This window comes from Pseudonaja textilis, chromosome 8 (assembly GCF_049901715.1).
Source record: "Pseudonaja textilis isolate UNSWEBS1 chromosome 8, rPseTex1.2, whole genome shotgun sequence".
Classification (NCBI taxonomy): domain Eukaryota; kingdom Metazoa; phylum Chordata; class Lepidosauria; order Squamata; family Elapidae; genus Pseudonaja; species Pseudonaja textilis.
In genome coordinates this window covers 9,983,802-10,007,323 of record NC_141997.1, presented here as the reverse complement: position 1 = coordinate 10,007,323, position 23,522 = coordinate 9,983,802, and the positions used below count along the sequence as shown (strand labels likewise).

At 38.7% G+C, this 23,522-nt stretch overlaps 1 protein-coding gene across 2 annotated transcripts in view; it reads right to left on the bottom strand.

The window, feature by feature from the left end:
• ACE2 (angiotensin converting enzyme 2) overlaps positions 1-19,216 on the bottom strand; it is a 32,611-nt gene extending 13,395 nt beyond the window's left edge. For both annotated transcript variants that reach the window (XM_087938269.1, XM_026714269.2), the window contains exons 1-8: positions 18,906-19,216; positions 10,998-11,147; positions 9,068-9,161; positions 6,665-6,808; positions 4,394-4,506; positions 2,231-2,339; positions 1,258-1,355; positions 118-287 (exon numbers count right to left, since the gene is read on the bottom strand). In XM_087938269.1, coding sequence (XP_087794395.1) covers positions 118-287; positions 1,258-1,355; positions 2,231-2,339; positions 4,394-4,506; positions 6,665-6,808; positions 9,068-9,161; positions 10,998-11,147; positions 18,906-19,163 — 1,136 coding nt within the window. In that variant the 5' untranslated portion in view covers positions 19,164-19,216. The remainder of the gene's footprint in view (positions 1-117; positions 288-1,257; positions 1,356-2,230; positions 2,340-4,393; positions 4,507-6,664; positions 6,809-9,067; positions 9,162-10,997; positions 11,148-18,905) is intronic.
• Positions 19,217-23,522: the final 4,306 nt, after the last annotated feature.

Below are 23,522 nucleotides of genomic sequence, written 5' to 3'. Positions count from 1 at the left end.
TGAAATTGGATATCTTAACTTTGCTGCTTGGTGTTATACCTGGAATTACCACTTTGTTCTTTTTTTATAGAAAGTGGAGGTAAACTCTGTGACTGTGTAGAAATAAGCTTTTGGTACCTGTAGTCTTCTTTCCCCATATCCCAGGCTGTGGGATGGCAAACAACTTTCCTTCCATTTTTAGGTTCCTCAAGCATAGAATTTTTCCAGAAACCCTCCGTCATATTAAAAAGACCGATTGAGATGAAAAAATGTTCAGCAGCTTTAAATATTGAGTCTACAGTCCATTTCTGAAAAAGATTGATTTTTACATCACCTAACAGTTTGTAAGGCCAATAAATCCCATATCCATGTTACTGAAGGTACCTTATGTTTAAGCTATAGAGGTAGCCATGAAGGAAGGAAGACACTGAGATGTCTTCTGCCATTGTTGGGTGATCCAGGATGTCAATAACTTCCAAAGGAAATTGGATTAGATGTAGGCAGGCCTCAACTCAGCAGCCTCTGCTGTTTATTCTTAAAAGTATATAAAATGGTCTCCCTGTTGTTTATTTAATAGATAGTGTTCTTCTCTATCCTTCTCTTCTTTATCTTTGAATTTTTAATTCACACATTAAAATAGAACAAAGCCCAACAATTTCCTTTTTTTTGCTCCCAGAAAATGACAGAGAATGGTTATTCAATAAGCATGCACAGTAACAGGTCCTGACTTCATGCTGCTTCAAATGAAGTTGTGGCCAATACTTTCCATGCAGTTAGGCAAATTGTCATGTCTATTTTCTCTTGCTGCTGAAATAATGCATAACTAGTTTTTTGCCCTGCAAAAAATACTTGGAGCAGTATCCAGATTGGGCTCATCCGGTAAAATAACAAACTGGAAATACTGATACTTATTTGGGAAATCTATGATTTTTCTAGAAATCAGTCAAAGTGGTAAGCCCATGTTTGCAGAGCATAGAGAAACCAAAAATATAAGGAAATGGAAATATCTTATTCCATCAGTTCTTACTATTTTTCTACAAATCTTGAAGTCCTCCAAGCCTGCTGATATTTCTACCTTAAGTGGTGGTATTTTGGTGGTATATGTAGTAGTATAGCATTAAGCGATGAAAGTGTTAGATTTATTTATTCTTGACTGGTTTTATAATTAAACAGTTTGGGGAGGACAGGATTTAAAAACTTGGTATAAAATAATGTGTACAAATTATACCAAAAGGATTATTGCTCATTTAGTTGACTGCCTATATTTGTGTGCCTTACCTTCTCCTCCATAGCAGAAGTCACATCAATGCTTGTTTTATTTGGATAGGGCACCATTAAAGGATATAAATTTGTCCAAAATCTACCCCACATGTCACCTTTAACAGAAAAAAAATGGAATTACATATAAACACAAAACGCAGTAGTTTCTGAAAGCAAAAAGCTGGATTTTATCTTAATGACCCAACTACAGATTTGTTCACTGTACTGTATTTTCACACAGAAACAAATTGTAGACGATGCAGATCAGGCCTAGAGAACTAAAATCTTTCTATTTCTAATACTAACATATTAATCTGGATTAGATCCTCATTTAAGAGAAGAACTCTGCACAGTGTTTATTAACCTTTGGTTTGATGATCAGGAATATCAAACAAGTAGATCAAAAGCTGAAGATGCACACTAATTAAGGAGCTAAGCTAAACAAAACAAAACAAAACATTTTAAATAAAGCCAATCACCAGGAAACTTCTGGCTAGGAATATGCCATCACATGGTAATATTGTCTTCCCAAAACTGAAAAGTACAGGTAGTCCTCAACTTACAACAGTTTGCTTAGTGACTATTGCAACAGCAGTGAAAAAAGTGACTTACGACCATTTTTCATACTTATGACCACTGCAGCATCCCCATGGTCATGTGAACAAAATTCAGACACTTGGCAACTGACTCATATTTATGACCGTTGCAGTGTCCTGGGATCATGTGACCATCTTTTGCAACCTTTGCACAAGTGAAGTCAATGAAGAATCCAGATTCACTTAATAATGATGTTACTAACATCTGCAATCTGCGGTGATTCAATTAACAACTGTTGCAAGAAAGGTCATAAAGTGCCGCAAAGCTCACAACAATTTAGCAACTGAAATTTTGGCAACTCAGCCATTCAATTCTCAATATACATTCAGGACTACTTGTATATAAAATATATTGGTCCATTCAATAAATGTAGCTATTAGTGGCATTTTCATACCAAGTAAATGAGCAGGAATTGCTCCTTTGGGGTTAATGAGTTCTGGACCATAGCGTTTGTACAGATGGCGCCGTACATAAGCATGTAGTTGTTTGTACAAAGGCAATATCTGGAAAAGAACAGCAGAGAGAAAGGCATTTAATTAAGGGGAAATCATGATTGTTTTATTAACAGCTTGTCTTCAGAAGTTGTGGGTGCATCATCACTGGAAGCTTTCAAGAACAGACCAGACAGCCATCTATCAAAAATGGTAGAGGGTCTCTCGCTTGAGCAGGGTTTTGGACTAGATTACTTACAAGGTCCCTTCCAACTCTGTTATTCTATTCTGTTCCATTCTGTTCTTTTTAAAAAAAATATCTTATTTTATTTATACAAACATTCCATCTTTCATTTGAACAGTGTGTAATCTGGGTATAAATCTCTTGTGCAGTAACCACTGTAGTTTAGACATATTCATTGCTTAACTTTAATATTCTGTTCGTACTTAATACTAATCTGCATCATATATCTAATTCTTATAACGTTCCCCATCTTAACATTTTTCATTCTTACCACATGTTTGGTATTTTGCGCTAATCTTCTTTAATTTCTAACTTCTATATTTGTTTTCCAACCATTGATAAAATGAATCCCATATAATAATATTCTTTGTTCCTTCTCTTGAAGCGCAAGTGTTAACCTATTCATTTCTGCACAATCTAATAGGATTTTATTATTTTATTATTATTTTTCCTAATCACACTCTCTTCAGTCGGAATCTCTTCACTTTTCCAATTTTGTGCAAATACAATTCTAGCCGCAGTTAGTACATGAATAATTAAATATACATTCCCTTTACTATAATTTTCTGGTATAATCCCCAACAGAATTATTTCAGGTTTTAAATCAATATGTTGCTGTATCATCTTTTCCAACCATGTATGTATTTTTGTCCAATATCTTTTAGCTTCTACGCATGGCCACCACATATGATAATATGTTCCAGGTGTCTAGTGACATTTCCAGCATTTAGCTGATTTATCTTTAAACATCCTTGCCAGTCTTGCCGGCGCAAAATGCAATCTATAAAACATAATTGTTAGCTTATAGTTTCTATCCCACAATTTCTGCCATTTATCTAATTCTATAGTGTAACCAAAGTTTTTTGCCCATGTTATCGTTGTTTCCTTCACTTGTTCTATTCCAATTTTGTTGTTTCCTTCACTTGTTCTTATTCCAATTTGACACCCAATAGGTAACTATACATTTTTTAATCAATCTTTCTTCTGTTCCTGTTAATATTTTATCCAGTTCTGTTGGTTCTTCATAGAAATCATCTAACATATTTTTCATATTTAGACTGTATTTACATATATGAATACCAAACCATATCAATCCCTTGCTCATTTAATTCTTGCTTAGTTTTGAGCTCACCCTTTTCATTCAAAATATCTTTTGTTCTATTCTGTTCTACTCTACTCTACTCTACTCTACTCAACTCTACTCTATTCTAATTCTCCCATTCTGGCAATCTTGAAAAAATATTTTGCTCCTAAATAAATAAAGATGTTTCTTATTGGGAAATATGGTGACTGACTCGCAAACTTTAAGTAAATGAACTGGTCCCTCTTTGAAGTAAATTCTGCTAGTATCATTACTCCTATTGGTATCACCAGTTGCAAATTCTATTATACTGTTCATAAAACCATGAGAAATATATACTGTTTTTAAAAAACCTCTGGTATATCTACAATCTACAAAGATGGTGATAATAGATTTTTCCCCAATGGTGGCACCAATGTTAAAATGTCGTTTCAGGGTAGTCTGTCAAGTTGTCTCATTTTCTTATTCCAGCACATGCTAAAGAGAGTGATAAGTAGATGTTTTGTTGCTGGCTGGTAAGATGTTATGCAGGGTGATTCAATCAAAGCCAAATAAAGCTACACTCTAATGTATTATGGACATTGTAAATAAGGACTGCACCAGTAGCCAATTGTTACCATTGTGACAATCACAACAAATTTTATGCTTGTATGCTGTTTTCCTAGCTCAAGAACTGCTGAATTTATCTATCAATTACAGGTACTTATTTATTCATCACACCCATCTGAGCACTTTTGTGTATTGCACAAAAATAGTTTTGCCTTGGCGCAGTAAAGCAAAACATTTGAAACTAAATCTTACTTGCTTAAATGTGTTTTCCACATCAGTAATCAGTTGTGCACGTTGATATTGAAACTTCCCTGGAAGATCTACTTCATAATTTGCTCTCCAATAATCTCCATAGTCATCATAGCCTGAAAAACAAACATGTCACTCATCATGACATTAAAGTACATCTCAAAAGATTCTAGAACAATGATTTTAAAATTAATATTAGTCATGCCAAAATCCTCTGATGAATAATGGTAACTGGCTTTTGTAGAAATTGTAACCCAGCACATCTGAAAGGGAAAGGTTAATGTCATAACAAATACTTTACTTTAACCTGGATGCTGTTTAGACATCAACTCCTAAAATTCTCTAGCCACTATGGCCAATGCTGACAATTCTAGGAGTTTAAACCCACACAGCTGGAATGCATCCTGGTTGGACAGATTGATAATGATTATTTTACCATCTCATTTTATAGTATTATGCTCAGGAGGGAAGAAATATAGAGAATGAAGCTTTATTACAATTAATAATTCATAGTTAATGTTATACATCAGATTGACGAATAAGAGAGTAATGGTGGATGGTTAATACCATTATCTTAGATTAGAAGCATTTCATCATGTACAATACAAATTCAACAAGCTACAAAAAGAAGGAAGATTTCTATCTTCTCTATCAACCCCAGAAAGGGAATATTCTGAATCCTTGGGATGCTGAATAGACTGCAACTTCTAGAGACAATCGCACTAAACGGAAAGGCAAACTATGAATTTGTCAGAATAACGAAATGTGTAAAACTCTATTCTTTAGGTATTTGCATGTAACTTCACTGTGCAAATACAAAAATAATATTTACACATATTAATTTGACTTTGAGATTTAATATTTGTGGATTTCCGTATTATTTTTGAATGGTATTACATAGAACTGATGAGTGGACAACAAATGACCTTGTTGAAAGGGAAGAGAACAACTGTTCTTCAGTATTAGGAAGATGTATAATTTTACCCCATTTTTAAGTGCTTTGGCTATCTAATATTACTTGTAATTTATGAACAGGTTTTTCAGAGAGGTAGATTATGCATGAGCTATTATATTGAAATGTGATTCATTTATTTAAATTCTTGTATATATATTTGTATACATGCATGAAAGGTCTTATGTACATATTTTGTTGTTTTTCTTCCTTTTTCTATTGTATTTTTTTCTCTTAAGTTTGAAAACCAATGCTTTAGCATTTTATTTATTTATGTTTATACTCCCTTTTCTACAGGAGCTTCAGTGGTGTAGAAAGTGCTTCCTTTTATTTTGTTCCTCAAAAATAGACCTATGACAGTGATGGCTAACCTTTTCCAAATGCATGCCAAAGGTGCACTCACGTGCTTGCACCCATGATGCCATGCATGTGTGACTTCCCCTGCCCTCCTGCGCATGTGCGTATGACCCCCCTGCATGTGCACCACATGCCTCTAAGGATGCGCATGTGACCCCCTGAACCGCATGCACATACAATCCCCCGCACGCCGGATGCCTCTGCATATGCGTGCACTCCTCCCATGCATGCGTCTCCCCCGCGCATGAGCGGCAGGTACCTGACAATCAGGTGGCTGTCGGGGGGGGCATGCGCGCATACGCAGTGGGACTCTTCTGGGCAACCTCTCGCGTGCTGGCAGAAGTGGCTCTGTGTGCCACTTCCGGCATGCATACCATAGGTTCCCCATCACGGCCCTATGAGGTGGCTCACACTGAGAGTGATTGGGATAAAGTCAATCAGTGAACTTCCATAGCTCTATAGGCTAGAGGTTGAATTTCCCTGCTTCTAGGGCACTCCACTAGTTATAGTGCTATTGTCACTTTTCAATTTTTGAAAGATTTTTATTAAATTATAAGCTTGATATAAAAATCAACTATGAATTATTAATGCAAACAACAATTCCCTTTTTCCTCTTTCTCTTAACACCATAAGGTGGATTGTAAGATATTCATTGACCAATTTTCCCCAAATAGGGTATACCTATATTGATTATTAATGCAGAGATTATGCTACTTGAATTAATATTCGTGAATCCTTCTCCACAATAATGCTGACTGTGGACAATGAGGATTGTGGTACAAAATAAATTGAGGGTGCTGGTTTTAAGAAAATTTCATAATATTCCACTTTAGCAGCATTTTGCCCAATCAGCCATGAATATTAAAGAAAAAAAATAGCTTTGTAATATACAAAAGACTCAAAAATATCATCTTGAAGAGGAGAAAAACATATTCATGCTGGTAATTTTGGGTATCGCAACTTACCCCTCAGTCTTGCATATTTATTTTTCAGTTCAACATAAGTTTCATATAAAGGCCTCATCTTCTTGCCAACGTTAGCTCTCCAGCTTTCCCAGGCCCACAACCTCTCTGAGTAATTCCAGTTGTTTGCCATTATGTGATCCAAACCTGTCCCCATAAAATCAGGTTAGTTCCCATTATTTATTTGTTTGTTTGCTTCCTCATTAACAACACCAGTCTTATGCTTTGGGTTGGGGGTGACATACAACCAAGTGAAATAAACCAGAAATAATACCCCCCCAAAATCAATTAGAAATTAAAAAAAACTAGATGAACACAGATAGAGGCACATTTGTGTGTCGATCATTTGTAGCTGAAAGCTCATTAAAAAGAGAAGGTTTTCATAATCTTTCTGCATACAAGAAGGAAAGGTGCCATTTGACCTACCAGGGTAACATATTTCATAAAACGGGGACTGCCACAGAAAATTCCTACTATCTGACTCTTATGAAGTTTGGATGGAGAAGGGATTCTTCTGCCTGGGAGGTCTGAATCAGATGGACAGGGTTCGTCCAAGGACATGCCTGATCTAACATCTTTAGTCCATGCAAACTCAAAAGAATATCAGATCATTTTATAGATCATCTTACTTTGGACATTCTGTAGACTTTATTCAGTTGACATCTAACTCATCATTAGTACAGGCAATTTTACACACATACTTACCCAACATCTCCAGATGCTGTATTTTGCCTATTTTTTCCCCATTAGTGTCCCGATAATACTAAACAGAGCTACTAGTCACTTCCATATCATATCTCATCTGCTCTGAAGTCAAGACCAGATCTAGTGCATGCTCATCAATGTATCTTTGGGCTGTAATCACTTCATGGTCATGAATTTACAAGCTGCACTAAACTCTCCCCTGGGACATGGATGTTGAAGTCACTTAAGGTTTCAGGAACCCATATCCCAGTCTGAGATGCACCCAAGATTTCGTAATGAGCCACGACAGCCACTACAGCTAAGAAGACTGTATAGAAGGAACAATCTGAATTTATCTATACAGTTTAGTTCCCTCCTCCTCCCCCAAACCCAACCTCTTGGAGCAGGGTTTCTCACAATTTCTAGAATCTCAAGAATTACCCGTTACCCACTTCCTAAACTTTGGTGTTAACGCCTGATCCTGGCCCTGAAATCTGAGAGGACAGACCTGCAATTAGCCTAACCAGATCCCACTAAAACTTTCCAGGTCTGCACATTTGTTCACCAGCATATTATAAATGGATGCTGTCTTATTTCATACAAATCTAACATTTACTAGTAGCAACTGAAAAGCAAGGATCTCTGGCAGTTTGACCTTGTCACCAGGTTGGAACCACTGATTTAGAAGTTGGGCTCTGCATTAGATCCTCTTTGTCTTATAATCATACCCCATCCTCTTTTCCTTAATTCTAGTATGAGCATTTTTCAGCCTTCCCAACGATCATCCACAGCATGATTTAAAATGTGGATTTGCACATAGTATTAGTGGTGAAATCCCAATTGTACAAATACTTCAGGAAAAGGAACCTCAAATGATGTTTTCATGCTTCTAATATGTACAATGCTGTGTTCAGATAGATCGTTGATGAAATGTACAGTTCCTTTCCCTGTATTTGACTCAAAACTGAATATACAAGATACAGTTGATAATCTCTAACTGTATGCATGAGTTCTGATTAAATAAATAAACTGAGGGAAAGACCTCTTAGGTTTCCTTTATTTTTCTATTTTTTCTTAAATTTCCTACATTTAATTTGTTTTGTTTGCCACTTATTCTTTCTGCACACTTTGAAAAATGCAGCTTATCTAAATGAGATTAATAAAATGGGGGTGTAAGAAACAGGGGCTAAAATAAACAAAAATATCCAAACAAACCCATTTTTTTTCTGTTTTAACACTTAACAATTAACGTACAAGCTGAAGATTGTGGAAGATTTGTGTATTTACCATATGTATGTAGCTTCTCATCTGATGTGAAAGTTACTTTGGGCAGCATTTATCAATAATTTAAAATAAATGCATAAACTGTCACAATTAAAATTTAACTATAAAAAAGCAAACAAAACAGGAGGTAATGATATTAACTACAGTAAGGGAGCCATTGCAAAATCAGGTCCAGGGATCTCTGGGACTAGGCAACCCAGAGATCCCTGGACTTGACAACAGTGTCTTAAGGTATTTGTGGAATGTTAAGAGGGATGCAGCTAATTTCACTTCCAGGAGAAGTTTCCACATGGTAGACCCCATGACAGATGAGGCTCATCTCCTAGTACCCACCAGATATAATCCCCTGGTCTGCCAGACCTGATGAGGTAGGCTGATGTAATCAGAGAGACGGTCTCTCAGATAACCTGACACAAAATACTTGCTTATAGATCTTACCTGGTTCTAAAGGCAAACAATTAAAAGGATCATCTTGCTTGCACACAGTCCCAGTACTATAAAAGGTACTCATTTTACGCAAAACAGTATCCAGCTGTAATTTAAATGAGAAGTGTTGTTTGAAAGAAGCATAAAACAGTACTTCTTTTATTCAAGAATTAGCAGAATCAGACAGATACAGACAGATAAGTGGTGGGATTCAGCCAGTTCAAACCAGTTCTCAACAGGGACCGCAAGGCTGGGCCACCCACATCACCCCTGTGCCAGCTGGCCTCCCCACCCACCCATCCACCACCCAGCAGCACCTGACTTTTAGCTAAGTGTGGCAGGCCAGAGAGGGTCTCCCTACTCTACTGTCGGCCCTATGTTCATGGGCAGCTGCAGTGAGCAGAGTGGTGTGAGCTCCGGGGGCTGGAAGGTAAGGCCAACGGCAGAGGAAGGAGATCAGCTCTGGGCCTGCCATGCTTGTCTGAAGGGTGCAGGGCAATGGGTGGGAAGGGGCGGGACAGCTGACAGAGGGGCAATGCAGGCAGTGCAGCCTTGCGGTCCTTGCCTGCCTTTTAGTCCACAGGCCTCACACTGCTCTGCTCACCCTGGATACCCATGAAGGTAAGGCCGATAGCTGGGGAGGGAGATCTGCTCCAGGCTTGCCCCGCGTGGCCAAAGGTCCATGTCAGCAGATGGGCTGATCAGCAGGGAGGGCTACTGGCACAGGGGCAATGCGGGCAGCATAGCCTGGCTATCCCTAAGTACCTCCTTCCCAGGCTACCATCCATTCCCCCCCTCAACAGCCAGACAAACCTAGGCAAATATCTGGCCCTCTCCACTTCTCTCGCCTCTGGGTTCAAGCAGATGGTTGGGAGAGTGGAGCAGGGAAAAGCCTGAGCGCATCGAGATCCAGGCCCAGCTGAATCCCCTGTGTGGTGATCCCAGACCTGTCTGCTGCTGCTGCAGCCGCTGCCTCACGAGCCAGCCATCCTAGTCTGAGCCTTCTGGGTGCTCCTGGGTAGTTTTCCGGAGACAGCACGTGAAGGGACAATCGCTCCCAGCCCCAGTGAGGCTGGCGGGCAAGGCCAATTGGCGAGGACTCCATGTCCAACAAAGAGGCCAGGTGGGGGGCTTCCCCTCTCCCTCTTTTGGGCAGATTTACAAACAAAGGACTGGGAATGTCAAAGCCAGGCGTGCTCCACTGCCCCCACCTCGCCCACCTCCATCAGCAGTTCTGGGCAGCTGTTTGGCTTCCCCAGCTGGCCACGATCTCTGATCTCCACCTACCCTTTCCTTCCTGCCATGGTGGTGGCAGAGAGGAAGGCGATCCAGGGCTGAGCCACTGCCGTTGAGCCCTCTCCCCAGTCCGCATCTTGCCCCATTGGCTGCCAGTGGGCAGTGGACGGCAAGAGACTGTGAGGCTACATTGCCCTCTTCTCCCTTCTGCCAGATGGCCCTTGATCACTCGCCCATCCGATCAGGATGGAGTGTGGGAGTGCTTGGCCTCTGGGCCACTGGCCAACTGGGAAGAGCCCAAACAGTGATGAGTGAGGAGTGGCTGGGGCAGGGAAGAGGCAAGGCAAAGCGTTCCTCAAGATGAATGACATCTAATTGGCCACACTTACCCAGTCGCAATACCACCCAGCCACACCTACCCAGTTGGTCATTAGGGCAGAGAAGCGGTTGTTAAATTAGTTGAATCCCACCACTGGACTGAACATCTGTGTACCAACCCACACTCCACAATGTTGTAGATTATTGTCCATAATGTTCAAGAAGAGGCTTTCATCCTGCATGGATTAATTTGGGGTGATGTTGCTGCTGATATTATTACTACTACTATATATGCCTCACCGGAATGACTGAAGAACAGAAATCCTTTGGTACATAACATCTGGGTTGAATTTAGCATAGAAGTGATCTATGATATTTGGCAACATACTTGGTCTTTTGTAGATGAATCTGTTGGTCCATTCTGGAGCAAACGAATCTGGAGCTTGATGGTTTCATTAGCAATCCGATTCAAATCAAATATATACGCATTCCTGGAGGCTTCATCATAAAATTTTGAGAATATGCTGTCTTTTTCATGCTGAAAAAAATTATTAGAATTTTGAGTTTTTCTATCAAGCTCATTCAGAACTGAACTGAGGATTCAGAACTTTTTTCCCACTTTTCTTGTCTCTTTTTAATTACATGCAACATATTAAGGATTTAAAAGTTGTTGCAAATTTTTTTCATGGCCAGTTTTGCAGAGAACATTTCTGTCCTATCAGTTGTATGTCTAGATTGCAATTTAAAAACATTTGCATAAATCTGCTGATACTAAGGGAAGGAACTTGCTTGTTTTTTTTTTGAAAATGTACAAGGTGTATGGCATTCTTTTTTTTCATTTTTCCAACAAAAGTCATATTCAGTCCATGCTTCTGTCGTACTTCCTATACAACCAACTAAATACTAGAGAGCATCTAGAAAAACACTACAGAAATGGAAAAGAAATGGTAAGATCTCCAATCACTTTTCAAAAGTAAGTCTGATTTCTTTTTAACGGAAAACACTAAGATGAATGAAACTTCTCTCTCTCCTAGTCATAATCGGATGCTAGGTCTGTTTGAAGTACATAAATGCATACTTATTCTACCCATCCAATTCAGTAGGCAGGTTGGACATGCTCCGGATCCTGTCAGTTAAAGAATGGCAGGGATCAGGAGACTGGCCTCCTCTGCTGTAGTCCTGACCCTCCTTTCAGAGATCAAGATGACCTGGATTCTGCTGGCCTTTTGTAAGGCCGGGAAGACTTGGTTGTGTTCCCGGGACTAGGGCCCTAAACACATCAAAGGCCCTGTTTCTTGGCTCTATTACCATATGTTAAGTATGGTCGCTGGGTCCCATTAAGACACGAGGCTCGAGTAGTGAACAACAGCTCTTTATTAAGGAGGCAGATTCTGAGACAGCAAACCCAGCCGTGGCAGCCCTTTATATAGAGCCAGCTGCGGCTAGGCAGCCTATGACAGTCTTTCAAGCTTGCCGCGCTTGGTTTCACCCAATCGCGGCAAGCCCTGTACGAACCAATCAGAGATGTTCATATCATCCAATCATGGCCCGGGTTTCCCGGACCAATCGGATTGCAGGTCTACAAGCCTGCTTAGTATGGAACACCATATATGACTATAGTTATACTCAGCAATCACACATATGTTGTCAACTCATAAAATATTCCTATGATCTTGTTAGAGTTGCCAACAGAAAGGGAGGGGAAAGCAGTGGGCAGCTTGCATTCCATAAATGTTTTCAGAGATAGTTTCTAGGTGACCGAAGTTTCTGCCACGCAGAATTCTAACTGGAGAGAATGATTGATGACTCTTGGATATGGATGTGTCCCATTGGAGAATATGAATTGTGATACACCCAGGGGTGGGGGAAAACCAGGGTCAAGGGTGACAATGAATGATGTGTCTTAGAATCGGCTACACCCAGGCAGCGCCAACATGTTTACTCCTAATAAATTTTCTTTAAGTTCTGGAAAGTTCTAGGGACTCATGATTTAAATGGGGGTAACTGTCGGAACACTGACATATGTTTTTATATTATTTTAACTGTTTTTAATTTGTTTTCATGTTTTATATATCCTGCCCATAATCATTTGTTGTGATGGGCAGCTAAAAAAGGTATATGAATAAATAAGCAAACAAGTTATTCCCTTTCAGGGTAAGCAATCTTAAGGGACTATGAAATAATAATTAAAGAGCTCAAAAGTATAAGAGCCATGGTGGTGTAGTGGTTAGAATGCATTATTGCAAGCTAATTCTGCCAACTGGCAGCAGTTCAATCCTGATGGGGCTCAAGGTTGACTCAGCCTATTCTGTCCTTCTGAGGTAGGTAAAATGAGGTCCCAGATTGTTGGGGCAATATGCTGATATTGTAAACTGTTTAGAGAGAGCTGTAAAGCACTATGAAGCACTATATAAGTCTAAGTGCTATTGCTATAAGAAAATGAAATACTGTACAGCTGTACAATAGTGCATAATCACACAATTTTCTATACTGCGTTTCTTCATACCTTCTATCCTTGCAAAGCATTCTTGCTTACATTATGTCCATATGTCACTTTATATATTGTCTTTCTTCTTTTGAGGAACTTACCACCTCCTTCCTACCAAGGCCATCTTGGTCTTCCTTTTCATCATGACCCATTCACACTTCTTTTATAGATCTATTTTTACAATTTAATTTTCATTCAATTTGATTTCTTTCATACCAGCCACACACTTTTGTATTCAGCCTACTATCATTCATCACCCATTTATTTTTTAACTCTCTCTTTTTATTTTAGAACACACATTTAATTACCCCACTCTGACCATATAAAATTCTCTTTTATACTTATCTTGACAAATACAACTCTAATTTCCATATGATAATATGGGCAGATACACTATACCAGTGATGGCGAACCTTTTCGGCACCGAGTGACCAAACTGCAATCCAAAACCCACTTGTTTATTGTTAAGTACCAACACGCAGGGGTGGGATCCAACCGGTGTTACAACCAGTTTGGTGAGTGCGTGTTTTGCGTGCGGCCATGTGCTGCATGCGCAGCCAGGCCTGATGAGCGATGTGCACACGGGCACAGCGTTTGCAAGAAATCATCAGCTGTGCCACCCGGACAGCTGACAAGCGCTACGCATGGGTCCGCAGCATTTGAAAGTCCTCTTCTTTCCTGCTTTTTCAACCTCAGATGTGCCGCACAAAGCAGCTGAGGTTGAAAAAGCAGGAAATAAAGGACAGCCGCACCAGGTACAAATAGTGGATTTCATTTTATTCAAATAATAACAAAGAGATCCCTCTCGCCTTTCAGGTGGGGTAAAGTGAGGAGGGGGCTCTTGCTTAGATAACTCCCCTTTCCCATAAGAAGCAACATCTCACCTCTCTCTCTCCCTCTCTTTCTATCTCTGTCTTTCTCCCTCTTTTTATTTCATCTCTTTCTCCCTTTCTCCCTCTGTTTCTCTCCTTTTCCTTCTCCCTCTCTTTTCTTTCTCTTTCTTTCTCCCTTTTTCTTTTTTCTTCACCCTCTCTTTCTCCCTTTCTCCCTCTCTTTCTCCTTCTTTCTTTCATCTTTCTTTCTCCCTTTTTCTTTCATCTCCTTTTCTCCCTCTCTCCCTCTTTCTCCTTTTCTCCCCCCTCTGTCTCTTTCTCCCTTTCTCCCTCTTTCTTTCATCTCTCTCTTTCTCCCTTTTTTCCCAATTCCCTTTCTGTCCCCCTCTCTCTTTTTCCCTTTCTCCCCCCTTCTCTCTGTCTCTCTTTCTCCCTTTCTCTCTCTTTCTCCCTCTCTTTCACCCAGTTCTCTGGCTACATGCACTGTTGCCTGGAGATGAACCGAGGAGGGCAAAGCCTTCTGTAGCCCTCCCCATACAGCTCCTGCTGCCAACACGGGTGCGCTGTGCACCACCAGCCTTTCCTGGTGGCAGTGGTGGCATGAGCAGGCGAGTGGCACAAGGATACCCACTCATCCTCTGCCAGAATCGTGCTTGGGGCAGTGTCCAGCCAGCCATACCTGCCCTCCCCCCCAGCCCACATGGATCCTGGGCCTTTCCTGCAGCATTATTAAAAGCCACTGGGGGCGCAAGGCAGGCAGGCAGACACAGGGGAGTGACAGGCGGCAGCGCTCCTGGCTGGCAAGGGGGCAGATGTCCCAGGCCTGCATGCGGGCACCAATGGCACCGACAGCAAGCAGGCCAAGGGTGGGAGCAGCTGGACCTGGGCCGTGGCAAGCAAGCGAGAGGGAGCACAAAGTCAGCAACTTACCAAAAATTATGCAGGCCACAGCAGTCAAGCGAGGAGTCAAGGCAGGCAAGCAAGCAAGCGGCGACGATGCAACAAGCAAGGAATGGGAACCAGAAAGCAGCCAAAGAACCATTAGGCAGCGCATGTGACTCTGGAGGCAGGAGAGGCAGATAGGGCGGGGTGGGGCCAGCCTATGGGGCAAAAAGTTAAACGGTTTGGCTGGGGATTTTTGCAAATGGGATGGGGGAGTGCAGTGTGATCTAGACCCGAAAATCAGCTGGGAGGCGCACATGCTAGGTGGAGCTGAGTTGGGCCAACCGCTTGCATGCCCGCAGAGAGGGCTCTGCGTGCCACCTGTGGCATGCGTGCCATAGGTTCGCCATCACAGCACTATACTATTATATCGAGCCATGTTTAACAATTTTCACAAATACTCATTCCTCAAAATAGGCCACAACAGCTTTCTACCTGCATTTACATGTTAAAATTTATCCATTGATTTTCTATGCATCTCATAGAACCAGTAGGAAAACATTTGGAATCCCACCACTGTGTACATGCACATATTAGGTGAAACCTGACTCAATAGTAGAAACTCTGAGAGGGATCTTGAAGTCCTAGTGGACAATCACTTAAATATGAGCCAGCAGTGTGCAGCAGCAACCAATAAAGCCAACACAATCCTAGGTTGCATTAACAGAGGGTTAAAATCAAGATTGTGTGAAGTATTAGTACCTTTATAAAGCCTTAGTAAGACCACATTTAGAATGCTACATCCAGTTTTGGTCACCATATTATTAACAAATATTGCAGAGACTCTGGAAAGAGTGCAGAAAAGAGCTACAAAGATGATTGGGGGTTGAAGGCTAAAACATATAAAGAATAGTTGCAGGAATTGGGTTTGTCTAGTCTAGTGAAAAGAAGAATTAGGAGTGACATGATAAGGGTTAGGGTTAGGGTTAGGGTCTCTCCTCCTCAGCTGGCCATTACTCCCTTTCCCGAAGGCGGTAGGAGCGGTGGTCAAAAATGGCCACCTCAAAGAAGAACACAACTGGAAAAGAAAGTGCAGGAGGAAGATAAGAAGTGAAAGTTTTGGCTGACCAGACTAAGTTGAAAAAGCAATAACTAAGGTACCCTGGAATTTAAATTTTACAAGAAATAACATCGCTCCCAAAGAAGAGTTGGAAGCAGCAAAAGAAAGTGAAAAAGGAAAGGTTTGACTTTTTTCTTCTTCTCTCTCCTTCCTTATATTGACAATTAAGAATAAGAAATTGGAAAAATCCGCTTTGGCATCAATAGGCAATTAAGCTGAAAATATAACTAAATTCCAAAGGGATAATAAAGATTTCTGGACATTAAAAACTTTTTCTTCTATAAGCAGGAAGGGAGAAAAAAAGAATGAGGGCAGGATCTGGAAGAGGGAGGAGACTGCCTGGACTTTAAAAGAATCTAAAGTAAAATTTCAATAAGACTTCTAAAAGGTACATTTTAACTGAAACTTTGCAACTAAATAGTAACCCCAGGAAGAGAAAGTGGAAAAAAAGAAAGAGCAAAAAGAAACAGCTTGTGTGTATTTGGATTACTTGGTGACTTTTGGATTTTTGGCTATTATATTTGAATGACTAAAATCAATCGGGTGGTTGTTTAAAAATTTCTACAATGGCATTACTTTTGGATGAATTGAAAATGGAACTTAAAAAGTACAAAGAAGATGCACAAGAAGGGAAGGGTTCCTTTGGCTTCGTTTTTCAATTCTTAGAAATGGAGATTTGGAACTATGAGAAACAACAAGAAAAGACTGCAAAACAAGAAGACTGGGACAAAGAAGAAGCCATTTTTAATGAACAAGTAACTCTATGTGGGGAAGAAAAAGGAAAGGGGGGAAAGAGGATGGAGAATTTAAGACTTAAAAAAACAACCAAAGAAAAGAAAAATAATTCAAAAAATAAGTATAATACTGGAAAGCAACAGAAAAGGGGAATACAGAAGAGGGAAATAGAGGTAGAGAGACAAAGGGGTAAAAAGGGGAGAGAGAAGAAGAGAGAGAAGAAGGAAAGGAAAAGAAGTTACAAAGGTTCGGAGCAAGATTTAAACAAACAGGATCTATTTAGAGATACTGGGTGAAAATCTAACTGAAAGGGGGATTCTGTAAAGGTACATGAGATTGTGTTATATTTGAAATAGAAATAACTTTAGAAAATTGGAAACAACATATGATTAGAATGAGGAATAGAATGGTTAGTGTAACTTAGTGAAATGTTTGTGAATAAAGTAAATGAAATAAAATAAATGAGAAAATTGAATTAGGAAGGAATGGGAACATTTTAATTAGTCAATGTTTTATAAAATATAAGTGAAGATGGGGGGAATTGATTATGGAAAGTTTATAATTGTTCCCATAGAAGTATGATATTTAATTGAAAAGTAATGTTAAAGAAGTTAATATTTTAATGAATATTAATATTAATGATAGAATTGAATTGGAATGGAATGTGTTGTTTTAATTACATATATTTATAATTTTTTTCTTTTTTAAAGAATATAGTGTGTATTTTAAGAATGTACCAAGCAGAATCCGAATGGAAGTTATGTATTATATTGAGTGTTATAACTTTAGGGGAAAGATATAAAGGCGTCATACTCCAATCAGTAACTACAGGAGAAATTTTGTTTAATAAGAAAAGATAATAGACAATTGAAACAGGACAGAAAAAAATATAAATATAATGATTTGAATTGAGATGAAATAAATACAATAAAATTGAGGAAATTAAAAGAGGGGAGAAGCCATGTAAAAAATGTAAAATTGTAATAAGATATGGAATAGAATATAAAAATGAGCATGAACCTGAATTTGTGTCTGTATGAAGAAATGCAACCCGGGATTATGCTGCTTTCAAAAAAGATGTTTTAATTGTATTTCTTTTATTTTTGTGAAAACTCAAATAAAATTTATTAAAAAAACATACAACCAGAATATGAACTTATAAATAAATAGAATCAATTATGAGTTTAGATAGAATAGCTTCTTCCATGATATGACCCTCTTTCTACCTGACATAATTAATTCATATGAATACTCAAATATCCTGACTTGTCTTAACATATTTTAGCAAAAGCAAAAGCAACTGAATCCGACTGAAGAAAAACTGAGAAGAAAAACAGATGCTCCCCCCCGACTGCTGTATATCCCCAAAGCACAAAGGAAAATCTCTCATCCCTCACACATGGGTAAAGGTAAAGATTCCCCTCGTACATAAGTGCCAATAGTTTCTGGCTCTAGGGGGCGGTGCATCTCTGTTACAAAGCCGAAGTGCCAGTGCTGTCCAAAGACATCTCTGTGGGCATGTGGCCAGCATTGACTAAATGTCAAAGGTGCATGGAATGCTGTTACCTTCCCACCAAAGTGGTCCTTATTTTTCTAGTTGCATTTTTATATGCTTTCCAACTGCTAGATTGGCAGAAGCTGGGACAAGTAATGGAAGCTCACTCCATTACGCAGTGCTAGGGATTCAAACTGCCAACCTTTCTGATCAACAAGCTCAGTGTCTTAGCCACTGAGCCACCACGTCCCACTCACAAATGGGACTGTCATGTAAATTTTACTGAAAACAGTAGAATAAAACAAAATTAGTACAGCATAATTCTTAAATATTTTAGGGGAAATGTCAAAACTAATATTTAGATTGCCTCTGATTACAGCCATGAGGGGTCAGACAAAGGCATAACAGTGCTTTATAATTGAAATCCTTCCATCTGTTTTAAAATATCTGGTCTACAAAATCATAGACTGCTCTCTGAAGTAATTAATGCCTTAGTTCATTTTTAGCAAACACGCTGTTTTTCTACATTTGTTGTCAGACTAGAATTAGCCTACAGTTGTAATTCAGGGAAACTTCTGGTAGGCTTTATGATGCTGTTAAGTTCAGCAAATGCCATTTTAATCTATTTCTTAATGATACTTAGCTTTTATTTGACTCACCGTTCCAGATCATTTTTAATATCCTCTTTTACAATCCCATTTATTTCTTAAATAAACAGCAAATAGTTATCAATAGGTACGCACCATTATCTTGGCATTTTCTTCTGTCAGGTTGGTATTATAATTCCATGAAGCGATGGATGCATTATAATACAGATCAACTGCACGGATATCAAATTGCTTTAAAAACTCTGCAGCCATCTTGGTCTCATCCTGGGCCAGAGCCAGAACAACAAAGCTCCAAGTCAAGCAGAGCCAGGATAACATATTTCCTTTTAGGTCAGAAAATGCTGGATGGGTAAAGCTCCTTGAAGAAGGCTTCCTGACCAGTGCTTGTTTCATTAGTATTTATCCAGTGCTTGGCTTTAGAAAAAGAGGAAGAAACCTATTCACAGGGCATTTTATAGTTTTAATCCAGCAAAAGGACAAAATCTAGAAGGGTGGGGGTGGGTGGGGGTTAAAGCCAAGTAAGAAAAAGTGAATAATTAACTTCTGGAGAAAGGTAATTACCTCTAAGCATTTTATGGTTTTCTTTTGAAAGGCTTTTACATAGAGTTAATATTTCTCCAGCATCCTGTCAATGATAGAGCTAGTTATCATCTGTTCTGTCACATTTTCTGAGATGAAAACTTGGAGATTTTAAAAACAGACTTAGACAATATGATACAACTAGAAGGCCTAATGCCAAAGTCCTGGTTAGCTGCATCAAATGAATACGTGAACTTTAGCATTCCTTATCTTAGAAGAGTCAGCCATGTGACTTCCCTCCAACTTATTTTTTCCTCAGCTTCTTCTGCCTTTTTCTCTAATAGTTCCACCTCTGGACATAGTCCCTTGGACCTCCTCAGACCCATACCTCCTCTTCCTTTATGCAGTCACTTTTCTGCTTTCCTTTATGAGCTAAATGAGCTGAGCTAATCTTTGCCCTTGCCTGTAAGTGGTGAAGTTAATCACTGTCTGTGCATCATTACTCTGATTGCAAAAAAAAAAAAAAACACCCTTGGCTTAGTACCTTATAGTTCAGATATATAATCGTTGTTTTTGCCCAGAAAAAGTTGTTGGCTGTACCCAACCCACCCTTCCCGTCATCCTTAATCACCTTATGCAACTGATAATAATCTTCCTTTCCTGGAAGGCATTTCATCTATGCATTGTTGCCTTTCTAAATGTGATTTGTTTTTACTATCTTACATGATGTGTTGTCTGTTTGTGTGTGTGTGTGTGTGTGTGTGTGTGTGTGTGTGTAAATTTGTATATATGTACAAATATATATATTTGTGAAGACTAATTTACATTAGCAGTTGTTTGTTGGCTGTTGTAAACTCTTCAGAAAAGAAGGAATGCTGTTTTAAATGAAATGACTTTTGAGCAGAACAGACAAGAGTCTTTGTTGTATAATCATTTCTCTGTTGGACTACAATGATTCCAGTTTCCGTTAATGCCCAGTTTATGTCGTTCTAAACTGGCCTTTTTCAGATTAGAATGTAAATCAGAAAGCAAAAGACTCTGTCTTCTTAGTTGTGGAATAATTTGTAATATAAAGAAAAACAGAAGTCTCTTTCATGGTGGAATAAAAATATTAGGAAGCTAGAGGACAAATTTCAGCACAAGTGTTCCATTTACAATTATGTCCAGTTGATTTGCCTAGTGGTAATATAGCATATTAGCAAGAATCAGTAAATAAAATAAAAAATAAAATTAGAACATTGCAAATTAAAGAAGAAAAATGAAATAATGTTTAAAAATGGTGTTGGTACCAGAGGCAGCTCCCCCCAGCTTGGTACCCTTGAAGAATACAATTCCCAGAAATCCAGAAAAGCATAATTCTGTCTCTGATGATATTGAGACCTGTTAGGATTTGGCTCATTGGTGTTGACTATGAAGTTACCTGACATCAGAATAACAAAAGTTAGTGGCTGCAAATTCTGGAAGTAATGTCAAAATATAGCATGTGGAATGCAACAATTTTGAGAAGCCGTTAAAGCAATTTTGAAGCTGTTAATTATAAACAACATATGTAAGTAATTTTTTATTGCTTAAACATTTATTTAAGTACTCATCTTGTGCAGTTGATGGAAAAAACCCTAGAACTTTGACACAACTTTTACAGGTGAAATAAGTAGTAACTATTTGAATCTGATCCGGGAGTTTATCAAATGGTATTTAATAGCTTTTCCAAGATGTCTACCAGGTGTTTGGACTGTAATTCCCATTCCCCACAGATATCACAGAAATTGCCCAGGATTTGGGCAATTTTAGTCCAAGACATCAGGATGGTGTTGCCCTATTGGGAAGTGCTTGAGCAAACAGACAAGTCATTCAAAATTATTTCCTATTCTACTATCTGATATGTTGATATTTATTTTGCTTCGTTCTATTTATGTAATCTGTTTAATTTCTATTTTAATTTTAAGAGGTGAAAAAAATCAGTTGCTAAAGATTAAAAGTAGGAAAGACAATCACAACTTTTCTTATCTGCCAGTATCTTTTTAATCAGTATGCTTCATCTTGTACAGTAATGGTGAAGCTTTTTGTTGTGGTGTAGCAGAAGCGTGCACGTGTGCTGGCACCCACAATGTAATGCACCCCACCACCCCTGCACATGCGTGCACAACACCCCCGCCCTGCCCCCTTACTTGCACTGCGCATGTGTGTACCTCCCAGCCGATTTTTTGAAATACTGGAAGTGCCCGTTTTCAGCCTCCAGATGGCCTCTGGAGCCCGGGGGAAGCAGTTTTTGCCCTCCCGGAGGTTCAAGGGAACCCTCGGGAACTTCAGGAGGCTGAAAATGGGCCTGTTTTGGCACTTCTCCCGAGGCTGCAGAGGCTTCCCTTGAGCCTCCGTGAGGGTGAAAACGACCTCAAACAGGCCAAAAATCAGCTGGGAGGTGCATGCATGCGCAATGCAGATAAATTTGGCTGGAGCTCACTTGCCCACACAAATGGCTCTGTGTGCCACCTGTGGCACATGTGCCATAGGTTTGCCATCACGGACCTAGTACATCTTTAGAGCACCAGTCCAAGACATATGGTACTGGGAAAGAGCTTCTAGGAGGAATAAGGTGAACTTATTTTCTAGGTAAAGTAGATAGCTAAAGACTAAAGAATTAGTTATATCTGTTCATACAATGCACAAAGCCTGTGAATTAATCACAACTGCTTAGATTTACCCAAGCTAGAAGCTATGGTTTACAAACTATGCTGGGTTTGTATAATGCACTAAGCCACAAAGATGCACACCACATAGCTTAGTACAGTATTGAATTCGGTTTGGTTTATTGTAGAGTACAGAATTAAGGCAGCTCTTTGTAACTAATTCCCACTGAAATTAAAAGTATTGATTTCTGAGTAGATTATATTGCTTTATAGCTGCAGTTGTAGCACTGGAAATTAGTCCCATCACAATAAGTAAGATTATCATAAGTGTTTATCCTGGGTCCAACCAATTTAGCATTTACCTTAAAGATAAAAACAATAGGCAGAATGATAATTGTCTTTTAGTCTTCATTTACCTTCACAAATTCCAAGCACCATTTGATGGCAAGATTTTCTAAGAGTGTCTAATACAAGAATGAATGGCTTGAGTTTTCAAAGTCTGGAACATATGTATGGTTAGAGTTGAAACACTTCAAATGACATCTTTAAATTGATCAGGCCAAAATTATCCTTTGGCAAATATAAATCACTGGAAAATGAGGAAAGGCTTTCAATGTTATTACCCAGGAACAAATATAAGGATTAGGAAAAATTCAGATTACATTCAAGAAAAGTTTTTGGTTTTTATTTTTCCTGAATCCAACATAAGCACAAAATATTCCTATGTATAGATAATTAAACCCAAGGAAAAAAAATTCACTCAGTGACATTGTTAACATAACTTTTACAAGATGTTGCAGATTTTAAATTCAGAAATGTTAATGATCTAGGTAAACTGAGAAGATTAGAGTATAATCTCTGCTGCTATAACTCCCTAAAAATATCTAATTTGATCAATAGACTAATAAACAAAAGAATACTGTAAAGTGTTGTTAGTTTTGGAAAAGGGTTTTTTTTTTTTTGCACTATTCTTAGCATTAAAAGAATTATTACTAATTCATAACAGATTCTGCCCTCTTCCCTACCTATTTCTGAATTATTTGACCATTTCCCAGTTTTTGAAATTTAAGAGACTTAGATTCTTAATTGTGTTATAATTCACTGTTCAAAAATCCAAAATATATTATATCCCCTTTTAATATTCAACCTTGAGGTATGTCCTATTATTCTATCTATATTCTATCTATTCTACATTCTACTTCAGCTATTCCACTTTTATCATCCAATTGGTACCCCTGATAAAATATGCCAAAAGAAACACACTTATTACATCACTGCAGGACAAAAACCTTAATTACAAACCACTATAACTTTGCAGTTAGTTTTTACAAAGACCCTAGTGGGAGAATTGTAATAACATCTATATAGTTAACTATACAGGTGTCCAAGAAGACATTGTAAACAGAAACTACAATTTGTTATCTTTTATGTTTTTAAAAATTATATTTTGTTGTCTTTGGTGCCCATTGAAGTGAATAGAATCCTGTGGTAACAAAAGTTGGCTTGTATGTTAGAAGAAAGCAGCTCATATGTTTTCTGTTATAAAATAATAGAAAAGGTGACGATATGAATAAATCATAATAAGGTTATATTATTGCATCACTGA